This window comes from Terrapene carolina, unplaced genomic scaffold (genome assembly GCF_002925995.2).
Source record: "Terrapene carolina triunguis isolate 2854851 unplaced genomic scaffold, T_m_triunguis-2.0 Scaffold58, whole genome shotgun sequence".
Taxonomy (NCBI): Eukaryota; Metazoa; Chordata; order Testudines; family Emydidae; genus Terrapene; species Terrapene triunguis.
The window spans coordinates 57,786,858-57,808,601 of NW_020664409.1; the positions used below are offsets into that span (position 1 = coordinate 57,786,858).

The 21,744-nt window shown below is 40.8% G+C and overlaps 1 protein-coding gene across 2 annotated transcripts in view; it reads right to left on the reverse strand.

Annotated features, from left to right (window-relative positions):
* Nucleotides 1–21,744, reverse strand: part of NCOA2 (nuclear receptor coactivator 2) — a 275,696-nt gene that overhangs the window by 94,169 nt on the left and 159,783 nt on the right. For both annotated transcript variants that reach the window (XM_026662482.1, XM_026662487.1), the window contains one exon: nucleotides 12,966–13,138. In XM_026662482.1, coding sequence (XP_026518267.1) covers nucleotides 12,966–13,138 — 173 coding nt within the window. The remainder of the gene's footprint in view (nucleotides 1–12,965; nucleotides 13,139–21,744) is intronic.

Sequence of the window (21,744 nt, forward strand, 5' to 3'; positions counted from 1 at the left end):
CTGCCCCTTCTCCGACCCCCTGGCCCCCTTACTCTGCCGCTCAGACCAGCGTGCCGGGGAGGAGGAGCAGGGGGAGGAGCTCCAGACTGCCGGTGCGAACGGCCGGCTGGTGATCTGCGAATGCAGGGAGGGAGGGAGTGCTCTCAGCTGCAGGGGAGAGGAGGGGGAAGTGGAGGAGGGGCTCTCTCTGGCTGTCGGAGCCCCATGTAAGTGGCACCATCCGTCCGGCTGCCCTGTCAGCAGCGCGTGGTCTGCGGGGGGTGGGGGGGGGAAGTCCGGACATTTACAAATTCCCCCCGGACGCTATTTTTAAGTCTAAAAGCCGGACATGTCCGGGGGAATCCGGACGAATGGTAACCCTACTTAAAGCAGTGTCCACACCATGTTATGTCGGCAGGAAATGCTCTCCCACCAACATAGCTTCTGCCTCTTGTTGAAGTGGAGTAATTATGCCGACAGGATAGTGCTCTCCCGTCAGCATACCACGTCTTCAGCAGATGCGCTACAGCAGCGCAACTGCACCAATGCAGCTGTGCCAATGTAGCACAGTAGTGTAGACTTGCCCTTTGTGTAGGTAAATCCTAAATTACAGGGAACTGAGTCTGTTTAACTCCTGAATGACAACATCCACATCTTTAGTTGATTTGCCTTAAATTTCCTTAGTGTCCCCACGTAGACAAGGCCTCAATATAGCAAGTGTAGCATCCTGAACAGTCATAGCTTCAGCAACAGTTTTTATATCACTTTCCACTTTTCTCAGAATGCATGCATTTTACATCAGACACACGTTTTAAAACAATTGAAACAATTATTCCACTATGGTTTCGTGAAAAAGCCTTCGAACAAGGAAGAAATAGTTAAATGATTTGACATAGCGGCATGATGCACATCCAGAAGTGGAAACTGAATTACTGTACTCAGAAGCAGCTCACTTTCTAGAAAGTGGTTATTTTTGACACACACTGTTTCATTAACATTTTCATCCTCTTACTCTACAAACTTTCATATGACTCTAGTGTTCTGAGATTTTTTTTTTATAGCTTGTAACAACTTATTCATAAACTTTAAGTCAATATTCTTAAGCAATCAATCTTCTAGAGAAGCTGAAACAAATCAGATATCCATTTCTTTTTTATTGCAACTAAAGCAGTGAGGCAAAGTGTACCTCCCTAATAAATACCTATGTTGTCCCCATTTTTTGTAAAGGAAATATGGTATGTTTTAGGGAAATGAACAGCCACTATTCAGATTGTAATGCTGAGAAAAGTTACATGATAGCCAGGTTTCTTATAGCAGATCATTTTTTTTGACTGAGTCATCATCACTACCATGAAATTAATTTGCTATTCCATAAACTCAGCCCCACCATGGCAGCCTGTATTCTTATACATTAATGCCAAGACTTTTGGGTAGTATCTTAAGCAAGTTTATAATGTATTAACCTATTTGCCCTGGTATTCCTGGCACCAACAAGATAATGCCTTTTATTCTGCATACTTTTCAAGTGTAACAGAGGCTACTAATGCAAAAAGTAAGTTTCTATTCTTTATACTGTACATTTGGTTTACTAAATTTAAAACACTAATTAAATATTTTTCCAGGGCTAACTGTACATTATGATTGTGCTTTAGGTTTGGCACAACACATTACCAAGTAGAAGCTGTAAAGTTTCAGAATTCTTGGTGTCCTGATTGAAAACACCTGGAAGACAACATGCTTTCTCTAGGAAGAAAGCTAGCTCCCATCAACTCACTGTATTTCCTAGTAGCCAACTTTGGCTGCAAGTGAATATTACATACGCCATGCTAACAAGAAGAGAGAAATAGGAGGAAGAGAAACCTCCATCTCACCTATGCAAGGCACTTGTGTATTTGCTTTTCAACACTGGGAGACATTAAAGAACAATGGAAGTTCTGTGTGGATGAGATGTTAAAACAAAACATTTACATGGCACCATTCACAAAAGTTACATAACAAGGTGATAGGTGCCTTAGATAGATCCCAAAGACAGCATTAAATATGATAATGAACTCAAACCCATTTAGCATCCCTAAAAGTATGGCAGCACTGGAACAGCATGATTTGGAGTTTAAGCTTCTTGGACAATGCTTTCCTCTACATCCAAACACCATAAGAGAGACAGACAATACTAGAAAAAAAAAAAGATAGATTTATATCTTTAAAATATTTTACATTCATGCCCTACTAGTCCTGAAAGATAAAAAGCAAAGCAAAACAGGATGCAGTTACAAATGAGTTAGTTTTCCTGTTATGCCCTGCCAATAATCGCTGTTCTTTCTTGAAAAAGACCATCTTCCAAGAATACGGGTTAATTCAGCTTTTCTTCGAGTTTAATGCAAGGCCACTTCTGATCTAAAGCTGTATACTCATTTGTTAAAACCACAGTGGTTATCTGATAGTGATAAAGCTGAAATAACTGAAAAGATAGGTTTTCCACTTCAAGTACATTGTTTCAGGTATAGCATTGCTCAGCTTTTTAACTCTTAAGCTTAATAAGAAGCTCCTGAAGCATTCTGGTAGTGGCTACTCTTGATCTATACTGTAGTAATTTATATGCTGCACAAGTGACCAACAATATTGAAAAGGTAACTACAACACAGTGTGAAGCTCTTTAGATGATCTCTGCTCTTCAGATGATCTTGTTCTTAGTTTCTCTGTCAAACACCAAAACTGAACAATCTCAGATATCTCATCAGATTAGGGAACAAGTTAACGGTCCCAGTCAGATCAGAAAGAAGGATACATTCATCCTGAAATATTAGGGTCTTGTGTACACTAGAGAGTTTGCTGGTACAGCATATATTCATTCCCTGAGCAAATTAAGCTATGCCAGCAAAAGGCCCCCTCCTCACCCCCATTATAACTTCATCTATACTAGGACCTTTGGCTGGTGAAGCTATGTCAGCTAAGGTGTGATTTTTTTTTAAGTAACTATGAGAGCAAAACTTTCAAGTGTAGACTAGTCCTAGGCTTTTACACCTCCTCTCAGACAGGAATAAGCTATACTGGTATAAGCACCTTTATACCAATAAATGCATCCATGCTGGGGGTGGGTTGTACCACTTTAAATATACTAACATGGTTAAAGCGGTACAACTTTTATGTGTAGACAAGGCCTAAGCCACCAGTCTCCAGATTACGCAATTCCAGCAACATTAGTAGAGACCTATCAAATTTCACACTTACTGACTATGCTGTCTAATGACTACAAAACTTTCATTTCATCAGAGCCAGAACAGAAACTGACATTATGCATTATCTAAATGCAGCTTAAATTGTTCAGTGAATCAGTAATTCTCTGGAGGCTAGGAAGTAGTAAAGTCAACCTAACTGGATATTTAGCCAAAAAGCTTTATGATACACAACAGAAGATCAAAGCCCTTTTCAATGCTCCACCGTAGGTAGAGAAGACAGCAAGACTAATAGTTCTTTTGTAAATTTTACTCAGACATAAACTGCTTTACTTCACAGAACAAATTCCTTTGGCATTTATAACTCAGGATTAAATAAAACCCTATCAGCATGAAAATAAGGAGCATATATGGAACAGCAGCCATACAAGTCTTTTTTTAAAATCAATTTTCCCCCTCCAGAAATTAATATGGATAAAATTGTCAGTTTTAAATGTGTTGAAACCTCAGATGTGACTTACTTAAATTTATAGATCAAATTCATCCATAGAACCATTTGCATATTTTTTTTGTCGGCATATTAAGGCCCTGATTTGGCAAGGTACTTACGTACATGTGCAACTTTAGGCACATGAACAGTTCCATTGACTTCATTGACACTACTTAAATGCTTAATGTTAGGCCCGAGCTTAAGTACCCTTGTTGAATAGGGGCCTAAATACAAACCCTGGCAGTTTAAAAGAAGTAGCAGCCAAAGTCCTGATTTAGTATGGCTTTATGAGCGTGTTGTTCTTCCAATTCTGGAGAAAGGAAACATATTCTGGTTGTGTACTGTTGCTGAAGGAAGCATAGGAATATCCACTTGATTCAAAGTGCGAGTCACACAAAAAAATTCATTAGGGATATAGAAGTGTTTATTCAGTCTTTTAATTAATAAAAAGGGTGGGGTTTGTTTTTGTGTTTTGTGTGCAGGTCCAATGGCTCTTACAACCCTGTTTTTCTCAACTTCTTCTCTTTGTTTTTTGTTCACAGGATGGCACACACAATTCAGGGTCTGACTTGTGAGGCTTTTTTGAAAATGAAAACTGACAGTTCTAATGTGGATATTAACAGCTAGATTGATAATCACCATCTTGATATCCATGCAGCTCATTACTGCATTTTTAACATGCTGAGCACGAATGTTCTTCAGTGGACTTTTCACTAGTAATAAAGCAGCAGAAGCTGGCGACAGCTGAAAGTCGGGAGGCAAAGCTGACATGTAAAGGTGCATTTAAAGCCAATTTAGCCATGAAAGACCTGCGCAGGATCTGGAGCAAAAAGGTGAAACTGTACACAAAAGTATAGATTTATCAATTCCGTGTACTTCCAATTTTCTTATAAGGATGTGAAATATGGACATTGCTTAAACAAGACATCAGGAGGCTGGAGACATTTTATATGAGTTGCCAGAGGTGACTACTGGTATAAGATGGTTTGATTTGATCAGTAATAGGGATGTATCATTGAGAACTGACCTCGAGAGGATTGAAGTCATCATTGGCCATTGCTGGCTGGCCCTTTTTGGTCATATTGCCTGCCTCGGCGATAATGTCCCTGCACATCATGCTCTGAAGATCGGGACTTGAGGACAGGAAGGGACACTGCCTGGTCACAGACTGGTGGTGGCTATGCTGTCACCTGCCATTAAACTGGCACCAGATCAGCAATAACCCTGTGGAGCTCTTAGACCACCTAGACCAAAGCCATACAGTGTGGTCACAGTCACTAGGCACTAAAGACCTCCACTGTATAGGCGTGGTGTTGCAAACATCCTACTGCATATGAAAATCAAAACAGGACAGGCAAGTCCCACCATTGAAAACCTCCTCTATGGGAAAACACATACCGCAGTGCTGACAGCCTATATCAACTGGGCTAGCATATAGACTACAAAATTACTTTTCCTAGGTGTTACTGCTTCAAGTCCACTGAAAAGAATGAGCTAAAGAATGGAAAATGTGTTGAGGGAGATTGGGGGTGGGGGAAGCATTTCATAAATAACTTATTAAGTTGTCATGTAACTTGTTTCATAAGTCCCTCATGGAGTGTGTCAGATAAACTGAGCTTGCTTCATGATGTCCTATCTTCCTTGATAGCCCAATGACAGTGCCTGATTATACCCAGTGACTTTGCTCCCTTCACATAACATCCATTCATGCCTGTCCCCAGAAGGATATTTGGGTCAGGACCTGAGACCCTTCCCATCCTATTCCTTGTAGACAGGCATGGGTATGTGATTGGACTTCCTGACCATGAGGTTCAGACATTGGACTGGCATTCTCCTTGCTTAACAAGGTTATTGAAGGTCTGAAATAGCCTCCCTCCCACTGACAGGATTGGCCTAATCAGCTCAGCCTCTTTCCCACCTGCCCCTCCTCCTGGCTCCCTCCAATGCATCCTTTCACTCGGAACCAGTGATGATCCATTCATGGCTGGATTCAGTACCCACTTTCACCTCTCTTTGGTCTCTCCTTGGCTTGCAAGACTCTTGCTGTCAGTCTCAACTAACGGTCTGGATTCTGGTTCCCAGCCATTATTCACTGGATCCACATGCAGGCAGCAGTGCAATATCCAGGAGTTTCAGGTTGGTTTTGCACGGGACAGAATTCAGAAAACCAGGACATGAGACAGGACAAATGGATGTCCCACTGTTGTGAGCTCCAGTAGCAACACGCTCCCTGGTATCATCATTCTCATCTTGGAAGCAGCTATTTGATGACAGATATGAATGTTGAACTCATAATTTGTGTAAAACAAGACTAAACTGCATCAAAATGTATTCCTTGCTGTCATGTTCACGTAGTCTGAGCTTGTACCACAGCAGGCCTGGATAGGTGCCTGAAGATCTGGGACTGCGGACCAGGACAGGAAGGATATCCTTTGTGAGTGCAGGAATTTTGTGTAGTTTACTAAGGGTGAAACATAGACCCTCAACAACATTACAATATAAATTGCTTGTTTCTTCCTAATGGCATACATTTCTTGGAAATCTGCTCAGTCATGGACTGAATCTTGGCTGAATTTTTGGGAGTGGGGTATGCCAGTTACAGTTGAGGTAAGCAGCATTTCTGATGGTATATCTTCACAGATTAATCATCCAGTGAGGGTTACAATCAATGGTGGGTGAAGTGGGTCTCATGACCCTGCAGCGGTGGGAAGGAAGGGTTTAAGATTAAGCATAAAACTACTTTACTGTACTGATGGGAATGCGTAGACTCTCAGAGCAAGCGTCTGTGGATTTCTTAGTGAAGATCTTACTGCATGCCTGTTAAGGCTTGGGCATCAGAAGATCCCATTTGGGCCTTGGTCTATGTTATACAACCAGTGACAGAGGGGAGAGGCCTTCGTCATTGATAGTTCACTTCCTCTTCCCCCTTTGAACCTCTACCAGGATATGTTGTCCTTAGACAATAGGTGACATTTTCAAAAGCACTAAGTAACTTAGGCTCCTAATCTCAAGCGCCTAAGTCATTTTTTAAAAATTGGACTTACACCGTTAAGTCACTGAGGGTATGTCTGCACACTGAATGGCAGTGCGTCTCAGAGCCTGGGTCCACAGGCAGGGCTGGCAGGGCTCACGCTACGCTGCTAAAATAGCTGTGCAGATTTTATGACTCAGGATGGATCTTGGACTCTGAAGCTCACACCCAACCCTAGGCTTCAGGGCTTGAGCTCCAGCTGGAGCTACAACGTCTACACAGCTATTTTTAGCCCCATAGTGCAAGCCCAAGTCTGTTGACCCAGACTCTGAAACTTGCTGCTGCAGGCTGCCGCTTGCTGTGTAGACATACGCTTAGGTACTACTTTACTCAATATCTTTCTTAAGTACAATCCAGTAAAGTAGTAGTCGTGGTTGCTCTGCATATGCAGTGGTATCTGTCCTCAAAAGTTCCTTCCCCCAGCAAAGGCTTGATTTTCAAATTAAAAATATGCAAATGTGCACCTAGCTTACTTGTGCAATTACTGCTCTAAGCCCTATTCTGGTACCTGTGTGAGCAAATACTTTGTTAGGGCCTGTCTACACTGGCAATTTACAGCATGGCAACTTTCTCGCTAAGTGGTGTGAAAAAACACACCCCTGAGTGCAGCAAGTTTCAGCGCTGTAAAGCGCCAGTATAGACAGTGCACCAGCGCTGGGAGCCGCGCTGCCAGCACTGGGAACTACGCACCTCGTGGAGGTGGGTTTTTTAGAGCACTGGGAGAGCTCTCTCCCAGCGCTGTGCCGCACCCACACAAGCCACGTTAAAGCGCTGCCGCATTTAGCGTTGCCAGTGTAGACTAGCCCTTAGATTCACCTAATTTAGGCTCTAAATGACAGACAATGTGTTTTGACATTTCTATCAACATACCAAAGTAATGCTAACATTTAAACACAATATGCTGATCTACAATAACCCTTTCACATCATACATGTACAATAGACTGGGAATTTTGTTGTCCTATCTTTATAAAAAATATACAATCAAGGAGATACCGTACACACATTTGCATTTGGGATTCATTTGAATAAATATTTTACTTGATCTTCCTGCTGAAATCACACCATGCAACCTCTCAACCTACCTGGATATCCCCAATCTTCTGTCCAATCATTGTAAAATAATACAATCAATCAGAGACCTCACAGGGAAAATAAGTTTTCTTGCAGAAGCACCCCTTTTTTCCTCCAAAGAACTAAAAATACTCCACCATTATCAACACTAGTTTCCAGGCTAGAATTACATGCAGTGACTACAGCCTACAAAATCTTTTGACTGATCCAATGAAGTTAGTTACACAGACATGTTCACTTATAGTCATGAAAACTATAATAAAACGAATCTGTGCAATATTGCATTTTAAAAGGGTTTAAAATATCTTTCTTCTCTAAGACGTGACTACAAAAATGTTTGCTATTCCATATTTACTGTCTCTCAATAATTTACATATCAAATGTGCCAGGATAAAAGATAAATTGTATCTTTTTTTCTGACTGCCCACCCTACAAACTCAACCTGGGAACTGAAAATCAAGCTACATTTTTTCTTCCTTGTGCTTCATCACCTGTAAGAGAGATTCCACTGATCAAATTTTGCCCTCAGAGACAGCTGCACGACCCACTGCTTTTCAATGTAGTTGCATGGTGTAAATGACTGCCTTGTAATTGGAACTTAATAAGCAATTCTGTTTATGATGCACAAGGAGGAACAGAATCCAATTCTGTCTCTCAGCTTTATTGGCTCTGCAGAATAAAAAGTAGTAAAAACGTAATTAAAGTAATTAAATCCAACTCTGAATACACACCAGGAACAGATCTGTTGAGTATAAATGTGTCATTTTTACATTTGTCAAAGGCCTCTACTTAAGTTCATGTTTATGGGGGTTCAGGAGTGTAACAATATAAAAAATGCCTGACTATAAGGAAACAGCATCTTTTTAATCTCTGTCTATGGCTTGTCTATCTACAGGTTTTGCACCGCTTTAACTATACCAGTTTTGAAGCAGATGCAGTTAAAGCAGTACAGCTCCCTAATGTGAGTGCAGTTATACTTGTATAAAGGAGCTCATACTGGTATAGTTCAAGAGGAATAAGCTATACTGGTATAAACACCTTTATATACCAGCATAACTGCTTCCACCCTAGGAAGTGTACTATTTTAAATCTATCACTGTAAAATCACACCAGTAACCAAACTAGCTGAATCAGTACAAGAACTCTATGTAGACCAGGCCTTAGAAGTACAGAATCAATTAGTAAGACTTGGAGATATTTAAAACTTATTATATTTATATACAGGGCCGGCTCTGGCTTTTTTGCCGCCCCAGGCAAAAAAGCCTCCCGCCGCCCCCCGGTGGGGAGTGTGGCGGGGAGGGCGCCGAGCCCGGCTGCGGCCCCGCTCTCCCCGGCTGGCCGGAGCGCCAGGGGGAGGGCGGCGAGCCCTGCCGCGGCCCCGCTCTCCCCGGCCGGCCGGAGCGCCGGAGGGAGGGCGGCGAGCCCGGCCGGGGCCCCGCTCTCCCCAGCCAGCCGGAGCGCCGGGAGGAGGGCGGCGAGCCCGGCCGGAGCCCCGCTCTCCCCGAGTGGCCGGAGCGCCGGGAGGAGGGCAGCGAGCCCGCTGCGGCTCCGCTCTCCCCGGGTGAGCGCTGCCCCCCTCCAGGTGCCGCCCCAAGCACATGCTTGGTAGGCTGGTGCCTGGAGCCAGCCCTGTTTATATAATGAATGCAACCAAAGCTCAGAATTCTCAGTCTGACATGATGAAGTACTTGCCAAAAAATGAGGCATTTAAAGCAAAATTAAAATCATAATTAGCTCTTAAGTATGTTGCCTTGATTAGGTCCATGCTTTCTGTGACATTAGGCATAGATATATTTGTACTGTATTGTGAGACTGACTTTTATGTTTAATTTATGTAACTTGTGTTTGGTAACAGATTGTCCCTTGTAAATGAATTGCTGCATTCCAGCCTGTCTTAAAATGATACAAAGTAAAAATTAAGCCATTTCCACTGAGGTACAAACCAAGATAAATTTGCTTCCATCCAGAAATCTTCAAATCAGTGCTGTAGTATCATCTGACTTAAAGGAATGTTCAGTAAGTCCTTTAATCACTATTTCTAGATCCTGAGACTTTGTTAATTAGCACATTGAAGATTTCAGTGTTTTGCAATACCCCTGAGAAAGGATTAAAGTCTGCTCTATAACAACTATCAGTTTTAGGTAAAGGCTCAAATGGCAAACAGACAGTCTAATTGTTCTCAGGTGAAGACTCACATGGAACAAATCAAGTTCATCTAGGATAACTGATTTAATGCATATCTTTCATTCCCCCAGGACTGCAAACTATTACCACTTGTTGCAGTAATTATTATTCATAATATTCTAGCCTGCCTCAGAAATGTTTTCTCAATTATTTATACATTAAGCCTTTGAGCTCGGAAAACTAAGTACATAGTGGGCTTCTGTAGGTGCTTTGTTCTACTGTTATCCCATGTTGACTAAGTAGTGCATATCTGCATACGCAAATCAGGAAATTAGATGCAAAATTACCTTATATACATAAATCCACTGATCTGTTAATCTAGCTAAGGATGTTCATGGCAGAGGATGCAGGCTATCATAGCAGCCCACAGGCCAAAGCGTCTCACCTTTTCTCCCATAGCATCAAGACAAGCTGTAAGAGCATATTCAAGTAGCTTCATAGAGCTACCACTGGACTCCCTCACTTCAAGAAGCATGTTATCTTGTGTTGAGTGGGGAATAGGGAGAGTGAGACACCAAGCAAGAGCAAAATAAGAACCAAAAATAAAATTTTAAACCGTTAAAAAAAATAAGAGAGAGAGCGGGAGAGAGGAGAGAGAGTCAGAAAAGCACTAGAGAGAGCAAAAAGTGGAAAAGGTGGCACATCCATCTGATGTAGGGTGTGGTAGCTCCACCAGAAAAAAAAAATTGAGAGGCACTATCCCAGCCACAGCTATTAGCCATAGGAATAAACTGAGAGCAAATCATGTTCCCACACAGAACCCACTTATCAAATGTAGGTGCCAATCAGCTCTGAGAAGTCACTGTGATAAATCGTTACTCAAACACGAAATAAAATGCTTTCTCTTTGTCATTAAAAGATAACATTTAAGATTACTGTATTCTGACTGACCCATAGGTAGGGTAATATTCAAGACAACTGGTGGCAAAGCTGCATTGTTTATCAAACCATATTAAAAATAATATCCATTTGATTATAATTTCATTAAAAAATAGCTATTGACAAAGCAAATATAACCACATCATTGTCAACGGACACACAATCTGCCATTCAGATACTTTACATAGAAAGGGAGTGGACAGAGGCACAGTTGATTCACACTGCTTTTTGTCAATAACAGTTGTTCCTCCTCTAGCATTCTTTGTTTAATTTCTATAATATGTAATTTTTAATTTTTTTCTCTTTAGGCGCCCTTGATTTTTCTGAAGACCATTACCTTTCACCTGTACTATGCACAATCCAGACATCTTTCCCCCAAGCACTGCCTGATTTGCGATATGTGGGAGAAAAAATGAATTGAACAAAAGTTTTCCAGTATTTCTGATTCAACTTTTTAAACCAAACAGCAAGTGAAAGACTCTGGTGACACTGTGAGTGACTACTTCTGTGATGGGAGGAATGGAGAGAAACAAGGAATTAAATTTGGCATGTGATAGTGGGAAACTTGCTTTCTCAATGTCTTTTCAATCCCAGATACCCATCTGTAATATTACCAATCCCTCACATTAAAAAAATCGTAAATCACACCACTCAAAATCATAAGATTGGCTTAAATCCAGGAGATTTAAATTTGGGGCTAATTTTTATTTATTCTCTGGTTTCTGAGCCATTAGGGTGCACTCAGGGGACATTTTCAAGATTTCCTCCACAACCATGAGGATTTTTTTTTAAATGAAAGCTGAGATTTTTACATATTCAGATGGGTTCAGGAGCCAGGATTATAAGAAAATTACCCAATATTACAAGGCTCATAATAGAATCACAACAGTTAGCAACACTAATAGGCTCTTTCTTTGCTCTTACACAGTAACACTTTTCTGGTGGCACCGACAGAAATATCTTAAAACCGACTGGGACAAAATGTTTCCTGCTGCCAGAAAATTGCTGCTATGCAGTACAGATGTGATCACACCCAAATTGTGGTGAAAACCAAATGCAACACATAACCTGGAATATCTTACTTCTTAATTAAGACATCTGGTTTCTAGAACAGACATCAACATCATATTTTCATGTCTCCATTAATCCAATCTCCAGTTGGATCAAACTAGCTATCTATTACAAGGGTGATTCTATTGCAGAGTCTCCCTCAATTAAGCATCCTAGAATTTACAGCTGTGTAGTTCTTTACCTGCACACACACTTGATATGGAATAGGGAGCATTACCTTCCCTAAGAAAGTTAAAGTGGTGAATCCCATACTATTGATAATGTGAAAGATATAGATAAAAGAATGTCTCCAAAAACAGATTATAAAGAGATAATTTCCTCTTAGCCCCAAAAGAAAACAATATGCACATACTTCAGGAGTACAAATTGGCTCCATCCATTCAAGGTGCTGTTCAAGCCTGTCCAACATAGATTGACTGGCATCACAAAAAACACTTAAAGCCATTGTTTCTTAAAGTTTTTTCTTTAATAGGAAAAAATTACAAAAGAAAAGAAACAGCTGATCTCCTAGACAAAACCCGGAAGAAAACTGTCATGTTCTCTGGTCTAACATTTACAATGGAATTCTGACTAGAGATTAGGGTACTTTTAAATCTATTGTAGTTCAGGATATGATGTTATAATTTAGGGGACAGGGATAGTTTAGTCCACAACATCTATTCATGCGTGCAAAGGAGAGCAAGAACTGGAATGAAGAAAACGTTCATACTCCACACTTTTGGATTATTCCTTACTCTAAACTAGCTCATCTTTTGTGTATTACAACTCTTTCACCTGTATTACAACTTTAAACTCGATGACAAACAAATACCACTGAATTTAATTCCATTAGAAGATGAATACACACATCAGGCTGACTCACTCTCACCACCCTCCAGGCAGCGGCTAAATTTTATATGAAGCCTATTTTAGACACCACCGAAAATGATATTTAACACCTTTTACCCAAATTAGATCACTACCTACTTCACTAGTGATTTAAATAACCACAGATAAATTGAAGAGAATGTGAAGTGAATACCAGGCTTGCCAAAACCCCAAAATAAACAAAGCAATTAAAATATTCAATTAACTAGTCTTCTTACCTTGTTCTTTTATCTGACGAATTTGCTTCACAGTTTCTTTCAAGATTGCACATTTGTCAGGTTTAAAGTTAAAGTTGTCAATATCATTAAAATTTGCAAAAATCAGCTCTGCAAGTTCTTCTATGTATTTATTCTCCTGCTCACGATTACGTTTCTCAGTGCTTCTTTTAGGGCTGAAAGAGGAGTTTAAAATGTGTTATTTTTAACAACCGTTTGTTCACCTTCTGACAGTTCAAAGTTGAGATTAGGATTTTGAAGAATATTGAACATCAAAGAAATAAAACAAAAAAAACCTCATCGACCTACTGTTTCTTGAGTAGCAACGTCTATGTTAGAACAAATTAGTTAGCTCAAAAGTGAACATTTTAAAAAGGACACCGTCCACTTGTTTGTTCCCCAGCAGTCAGCTTTTGGAGATGGGGTTCAAAATTAAAAAGAATATATATGCAAAAAAAGTTTAAGCAAAATACAAATGCACTTCCCTGCCATGTTAAGAATTCAAGCAAAACAACATTTTGTTAGTACATGAGAAAGTGAAACTGCCCAGAAACAAAAGTTAAACCAACCAACCTATTTCCATTGTCCAACCCATGTGAAATGCAAAGATTAACCACTAGCATAAATGCTGAATACTAAGTTAGGGTTTTTAAATTCTTTCAGTTTTAATGAAGTAATTGAGGTAATTTTTTATTATTAGTTTATGTTAGAAGTCTCTTAAATTTCATAAAAGACAAACGGGCAAATCCTACACTGTAGTTTGAAATGACTGAAGAATTCCCCTTCATACTGAGTGCCAGAGAAAGCTATTTACTCAAGCTACCCAGGCTTTATCCAGATGGCAACATGAACTGTACCTCCTTTGCATGAGCAGGGTCTCAAAAAATATGTTTGATTTATAACAAGGGTTAACAGCTTAGATTTGTCTGAATGGAATAGTTGTGTAGTGACTCCCTGCTGGAATGAGAATTTAGTTGGCCATTGCCTAACGAGTGTGAAAAGTGTGTGGACTTTATTTATTGCTTATAAGAAAAAATATAAAAAGATTGATTACTTACCTTGCAGTAACTGTGGTTCTTTTGTCCATGTGGATCCCACTCTAGATGTGCATGCATGAGATTGACATCTTTGAACAGCAGCGTCTGTGGGGGCTGCACCCAAGCCCATTGAGGAAAATTTGGGCCCCCTGTCCCCATTTCACTTTACTTCCACAGATGTTTTGGGAGATTCTCTGAGCTCAGGGCCCCAATAAAATTGTCCCTGCCTTTCCGCTCCTCTCATCAGCCCTGGCTGCACCTATGCCCTGCATGCCCCCAGGCTCCTCAGCCAACGGATATAAAGGGCACAGCGGCCACAACAGTCCCTCAGTTCCTTCACCAATTTAGAATCTCAGCAAATGAGTCTCTGAAATAGCAGAGATAAAGGGTGGGTCATGGGATCCTCACAAACATCTTGAAGAACACAGTTACTGCAAGGTACGTAACTGTTCTCTCCTTTTCATATATTTGTCCATGTGGATGCCACTGTAGGTGACTGGCAGTACCCCACACCGGAAAGGTGGGACCTCCTAGCTGCCACTAACTAAATGATTGTAATGCTGCCTTCCCAAAGCTGATATCTGATCTTTCAGCCAAGTCAAAGGTGCAGTGCTTAACTTAGAGGGGACTACTCCAAGTAGCTGCCTTGCAGATCTCAAATATGGAAATACTTCTGAAACATGCATAAGAGGTAGCTTGAGCTCTAGTTGAATGTGCCTTAATGTTTGGTGGCAGGGCTATGCCAGACATGTGGTAGCAGATTGAAGTAAACTGGGTAATCCATTTAGAAATTCTCTGAGAGAAGATGACTTGCCCTTTAGCAGCACTATTTCAAACAACAAAAAAGACTGAGGGAAAGTCTAAAGGACTTTGTCCTACAAACAAACATCTACGTTTCGCTAGGAAAGACTGGGGTTTTGGAAAGAACACTGGAAGATTAATTACCTGGTTTAAAAAGAAATCTGAAACAACTCTTGGAATGACTTTAGGATGAGGTCTCAACATCACCTTGTCTCAGTGAAACGGGGTAGAAGGAGGAGGATCCAGCCATGAGGGCTTGGAGTTCACTGTCCCAGCTGGCTGATGTAACAACCACCAAAAAAGGCAGTTCTGAGAGTAAGAAGGTAAAAAGAACATTCAGAAAGGGGGTCAAAGGGACGCCTCATAGGACCAGTGAGGATGATGTTGAGATCCTAAGACAGAGGGGGGCTTCCTAACTGATGACTATTTTCCACAGTATATTCTACTTGTGGAGGGTTTCATGCTTTGCAACAGAATTTCTCGTATCTGTAGTGAACATTCTCTGCCATTAGCACTTACCAGCCAACATGTAGGCTCCTAGGTGCAGTGAGATTTTGGGTCTGGATATAGAATGTGTCTCCGGTTCTGAGATATGTGTGGACAGTCCAGAAGTGCTACTGGGTGCAGAGTTGACATTTTAAGTGTTGCGGAATCAGTACCAGATTGAGTAGGGATCAAAGTAGCCCTAGGGCCTTTTGGTGGTGAGCCAAACATTGAACCAATGTTGCTTGCTTCTGTAGCATGAAAGGGCTTTGTGCTCAGTTCTCAGGAACAGAGTGAAGGCAAATAGCTCTTCTTAGACTTTCCCTTTCTTTGGAGAAGATGACAGTTGCCAGGAACCATGTTTGGTCCACTGCTGTGATCTATCTTGCCTCAGTGCAGTACCAGTCTTTAGTGCCTGGGACTAGCCACAGATGCCGAGGTGGTCTTTGGCAGCCATGTCTTTTGACTTGTCAATGGTGCCAGTCAGACATCTTACTATACCAGTCTTGGGAGTTGGATCCTGGCTGATAGGGACACAGAGAGATTGAAACTTGGAAGTAGAAGGTCCCATCTTAAGAGACTGATGCCTATTATTCTAGGTCAAAACTGTCTCTCATAGACTGGTCTGGTATAAATAATTTCAGCAGAATGTCACTGGATTTTCTTGTTCTTGAGAAGGATTGGCGGACAGAGCACTGGTCAGGCACACAGTTCTCACTGGGTCAAAATTAACCATGATTGTAACAATCTACAAGAGTGGGTGAGACTGTCACAAGATGGGCAGGTTCGAAGCCCGAAGGCTTTGAGTCCACTATTGAAGTGATTGTGGCACAGCACACCAAGGGGGAAAAGAGGGAGTGTGTTTACTTGGGGCTTTTTTTTGGGCAAGGAATACATTTAAGGGGAAAAAAATTAAGAATGCTTTGGGGAGATTTATAGGAAAATTAACCCTAATTGGTTAAATTTATAGAAAATGTGCTACAGATAAAGAAATAACAGAATAGGAAATCTTAAGAGGCAATAAAAAGTATAAAAAGTGGTAAAATTCCAGACTGATGGCTTTCCAGGTGAAGTTTACAAGGTATTTAATAAGGTGTTAGTGGGTTACTTGTGGGGTACCTTCAATGCCATTCTGTTAGGGAAGAAACTTCCACAAACCTATGAAAAGAAACTACTGCTGTTGTTCTCCCTAAAGTTGAAAAAGACCATACCTTATGCAGCTCTTATAAGTTCATGACATAAACAACTTAGCAAAAATACTAGTGAGCCAACAGCAGTCCATACTCTCAGTTTTTATATACTAAGGCTGTCAAGCGATTAAAAAAATTAATCATGATTAATCACGCTATTAAACAATAGAATACCATTTATTTAAATATTTTTGGATGTTTTCTACATTTTCAAATATATTAATTTCAATTACATCACAGAATACGAAGTGTACAGTGCTCACTTAATATTTATTTTTTATTACAAATATTTGCACTGTAAAAAACAAAAGAAAATAGTATTTTTCAATTCACCTAATACAGTAACTCCTCACTTAACGTTGTAGTTATGTTCCTGAAAAATGCGATTTTAAGTGAAACGATGTTAAGCAAATCCAATTTTCCCTAAGAATTAATGTAAATGGGGGGGGGGGGGTTAGGTTCCAGGGAAATTTTTTTCACCAGACAAAAAAGACATATATACATACACACACACACACACACTAAGTTTTAAACAAACAATTTATTACTGGTACACAGCGATGATGATTGTGAAGTCAGAAGGTGGGATATTTCCCGGGGAATGCCTTACTGCTAAATGATGAACTAGCAATTGGCTGAGCCCTCAAGGGTTATAATTATAATTAATGGAGATATCCTATCTCCTAGAACTGGAAGGGACCTTGAAAGGTCATCGAGTCCAGCCCCTTGCCTTCACTAGCAGGACCAAGTACTGATTTTGCCCCAGATCCCTAAGTGGCCCCCTCAAGGATTGAACTCACAACCCTGGGTTTAGCAGGCCAATGCTCAAACCACTGAGCTATCCCTCCCCCCGTTGTTAATGTAGCCTCACACTCTACAAGGCAGCATGAATGGAGGGAGGGGAGACAGCATGGCAGACAGACACAGAGACACACACCGTGTGTGTGTGTGTGAGTGTGAGTGTGAGAGAGAGAGAGAGAGAGAGAGAGAGAGATGCGCATTGCTCCTTTAAGTACGCTGACCCAACTCTAAGTACACTGCCTTTTTAAGTTGGTCAGCAAGCTGAGATAGCAGCTGCTGCCAGGAAGCTCCCTCCGTCCTGAGCCCTGTCGTGTGTCCCCCTGCTCTATGGAAGATGGGGTAAGCAGGAGCAGGGGGGAGGGGGACACCCTGACATTAGTTCCTCTCTTCGCCCCCCCCCCCCAGCAAGCAGGAGGCTCCGGGGAGCAGCTCCAAGGCAGAGGGCAGGTGCAGCACATGGCAATGGGGGGCAGGCAGCCGGCTGACGCACAGGGAACTTAGGGGAACGGGGAGCTGATGGGGGGCTGCCGGTCCACCCTGGTTCCAAGTTCCCACCAGCTAGCTGCAACGGGCTGCTCTTCCCGCAAGCAGTGGACAAAGCAGGCGGCTGCCAAATGACATTATAAGGGAGCATTGCACAACTTTAAACGAGCATGTTCTCTAATTGATCAGCAACATAACAACGAAACGTTAACCGGGACGACTTTAAGTGAGGAGTTACTACAAGTACTGTAGTGCAATCTCTTTATCATGAAATTTGAACTTACAAATGTAGAATTATGTATAAAAAATAACTGCATTCAAAAATAAAACACTGTAAAACTTTAGAGCCTATAAGTCCACTCAGTCCTACTTCAACCAAATGCTCAGACAAACAAGTTTGGTTACAATTTGCAGGAGTAATGTAAACAAGAAGCGGGCAGCAATGTCACCTGAAAGTGAGAACAGGCGTTTGCATGGCACTGTTGTAGCTGGCGTTGCAAGATATTTAGGTGCCAGATGCGCTAAAGATTCATATGTCCCTTTATGCTTCAACCACCATTCCAGAGGACATGGGTCCATGCTGATCATGGGTTCTGCTCGATAATGATCCAAAGCAGAGTGGACAGATGCATGTCCATTTTTATCATCTGACTCAGATGCCACCAGCAGAAGGTTGACTTTCTTTTTTGATGGTTCGGGTTCTGTAGTTTCCGCATCGGAGTGTTGCTCTTTTAAGACTTCTGAAAGTATGCTCCACACCCCCCCTCCCTCTCAGATTTTAGACGGCGCTTCAGATTTTTAAACCTTGGGTGAGTGCTGTAGCTATCTTTAGAAATCTCACATTGGTACCTTCTTTGCATTTTGTCAAATCTGGTGTGAAAGTGTTCTTAAAACGAACATGTGCTGGGTCATCATCCGAGACAACTATAACATGAAATATATGGCAGAATGCGGGTAAAACAGAGCAGGAGACATTGAACTCCTCGGGGGAGAATTGTGTCACAAATTTAATTAACGCATTTTTTTTTTTTTAACAAGCATCATCAGCATGGAAGCATGTCCTCTGGAATGGTGGCCGAAACATGAAGGGGCATACGAATGTTTAGCGTATCTGGCACATAAATATCTTGCAACGCCAGCTACAAAAGTGCCATGGAATGCCTGTTCTCACTTTCAGGTGACGTTGTAAAAAAGAAGCAGGCAGCAATATCACCCATAAATATAAACAAACTTGTCTTAGCAATTGCCTGAATAAGAAGTAGGACTGAGTGGACTTTTGGCTCTAAAGTTTTACATTGTTTTGTTTTTGAGTGCAGTTATATAATAAAAAAAAAATCTACATTTGTAAGTTTCATGATAAACAGACTGCACTACAGTACTTGTATGAGGTGAATTGAAAAATACTATTTCTTTTATCATTTTTACAGTGCAAATATTTGTAATCAAAAATAATAATGTAAAGTGAGCACTGTACTTTGTATTCTGTGTTGTACTAGAAATCAATATATTTGAAAATGTAGAAAAACATCCAAAATATTTAATAAATTTCAATTGATGTTCTATTGTTTAACAGTGCTATTAATTTTTTTAATCACAATTAATTTTTTTGAGTTAATCGCATGAGTTAACTGCGATTAATCGACAACCATAATATAAACCCAAATCAAATTGTATTCGTTCAGGATAGACAAATGTTAGACAATATTCGGAGAGTACTTGGAATCATCCATAATGCCAGATCAAAAAGATCCATTTCTTTTGTTATCACTTGATCCAGAGAAAGCTTCTGATAGACTAGAGTAAAGCTTTTTGTTTCAAGTCCTGTCCCAGATGAACATTGGTCCCTCAGTTCCTTAAATGGATAAATGTTCTTTATATCAGTCCAAAAGCAGTGGTGCAACTTAACGGGATTAAATCTGCCCTGTTTGAATTACACAGAGGGAGTAGGAAAAGTTGTCCATTGTCTTCTTTACTTTTTTCATTGGCCACGTAGCCTTTTTCACAGAAGATAAGGAATAATGAATTTATCACAGGAATAAAACTTGAAGGAACACATCAGAAAATAGCTTTATATATGCTGATATATTATTTTTATCTAACCCAAAAGTTTCCCTAAAATTAGTGTCTAAGGAAAATCCATGACTTTGGAAAAGCATTTAAAGTACGTTATGCCAAATCTGAAATGCTAGCTATAAATTTGCCAGATCCTCAGAAGTCATTCCTCTAGAAAACATTTGGGTAAAAATGGTCAACAAATTCTGTAAGAACCCTGAGAATTCAAATCTCAAACAGTGTAGAAGAGCTCTATGATTTAAATATCAAACCACTACTTCAGCAAATGAAAAAAACCTGGAGTGTGTAGGGGGAAGTATATACTTTCTTGGTTTGGAAGAATAGCCTTAGTCAAAATGAAGATTTAATCCAAGATATCTTTCTTGTTTCAAAATCTTTACGTAATCATCGCAGATAACATCCTAGTAGGAATACAGAGGATGTTTTATAGATTCATAGATAGATTCATAGATTCTAGGACTGGAAGGGACCTCGAGAGGTCATCGAGTCCAGTCCCCTGCCCGCATGGCAGGACCAAATACTGTCTAGACCATCCCTGATAGACATTTATCTAACCTACTCTTAAATATCTCCAGAGATGGAGATTCCACAACCTCCCTAGGCAATTTATTCCAGTGTTTAACCACCCTGACAGTTAGGAACTTTTTCCTAATGTCCAACCTAGACCTCCCTTGCTGCAGTTTAAGCCCATTGCTTCTTGTTCTATCCTCAGAGGCTAAGGTGAACAAGTTTTCTCCCTCCTCCTTATGACACCCTTTTAGATACCTGAAAACTGCTATCATGTCCCCTCTCAGTCTTCTCTTTTCCAAACTAAACAAACCCAATTCTTTCAGCCTTCCTTCATAGGTCATGTTTTCAAGACCTTTAATCATTCTTGTTGCTCTTCTCTGGACCCTTTCCAATTTCTCCACATCTTTCTTGAAATGCGGTGCCCAGAACTGGACACAATACTCCAGCTGAGGCCTAACCAGAGCAGAGTAGAGCGGAAGAATGACTTCTCGTGTCTTGCTCACAACACACCTGTTAATACATCCCAGAATCACATTTGCTTTTTTTGCAACAGCATCACACTGTTGACTCATATTTAGCTTGTGGTCCACTGTAACCCCTAGATCCCTTTCTGCCGTACTCCTTCCTAGACAGTCTCTTCCCATTCTGTATGTGTGAAACTGATTTTTTCTTCCTAAGTGGAGCACTTTGCATTTGTCTTTGTTAAACTTCATCCTGTTTAACTCAGACCATTTCTCCAATTTGTCCAGATCATTTTGAATTATGACCCTGTCCTCCAAAGCAGTTGCAATCCCTCCCAGTTTGGTATCATCCGCAAACTTAATAATCGTACTTTCTATACCAATATCTAAGTCGTTAATGAAGATATTGAACAGAGCCGGTCCCAAAACAGACCCCTGCGGAACCCCACTTGTTATGCCTTTCCAGCAGGATTGGGAACCATTAATAACAACTCTCTGAGTACGGTTATCCAGCCAGTTATGCACCCACCTTATAGTAGCCCCATCTAAATTGTATTTGCTTAGTTTGTCGATAAGAATATCATGCGAGACCGTATCAAATGCCTTACTAAAGTCTAGGTATACCACATCCACAGCTTCTCCCTTATCCACAAGACTCGTTATCCTATCGAAGAAAACTATCAGATTGGTTTGACATGATTTGTTCTTTACAAATCCATGCTGGCTGTTCCCTATCACCTTACCACCTTCTAAGTGTTTGCAGATGATTTCCTTAATTACTTGCTCCATTATCTTCCCTGGCACAGAAGTTAAACTAACTGGTCTGTAGTTTCCTGGGTTGTTTTTATTTCCCTTTTTATAGATGGGCACTATATTTGCCCTTTTCCAGTCTTCTGGAATCTCTCCCATCTCCCATGATTTTCCAAAGATAATAGCTAGAGGC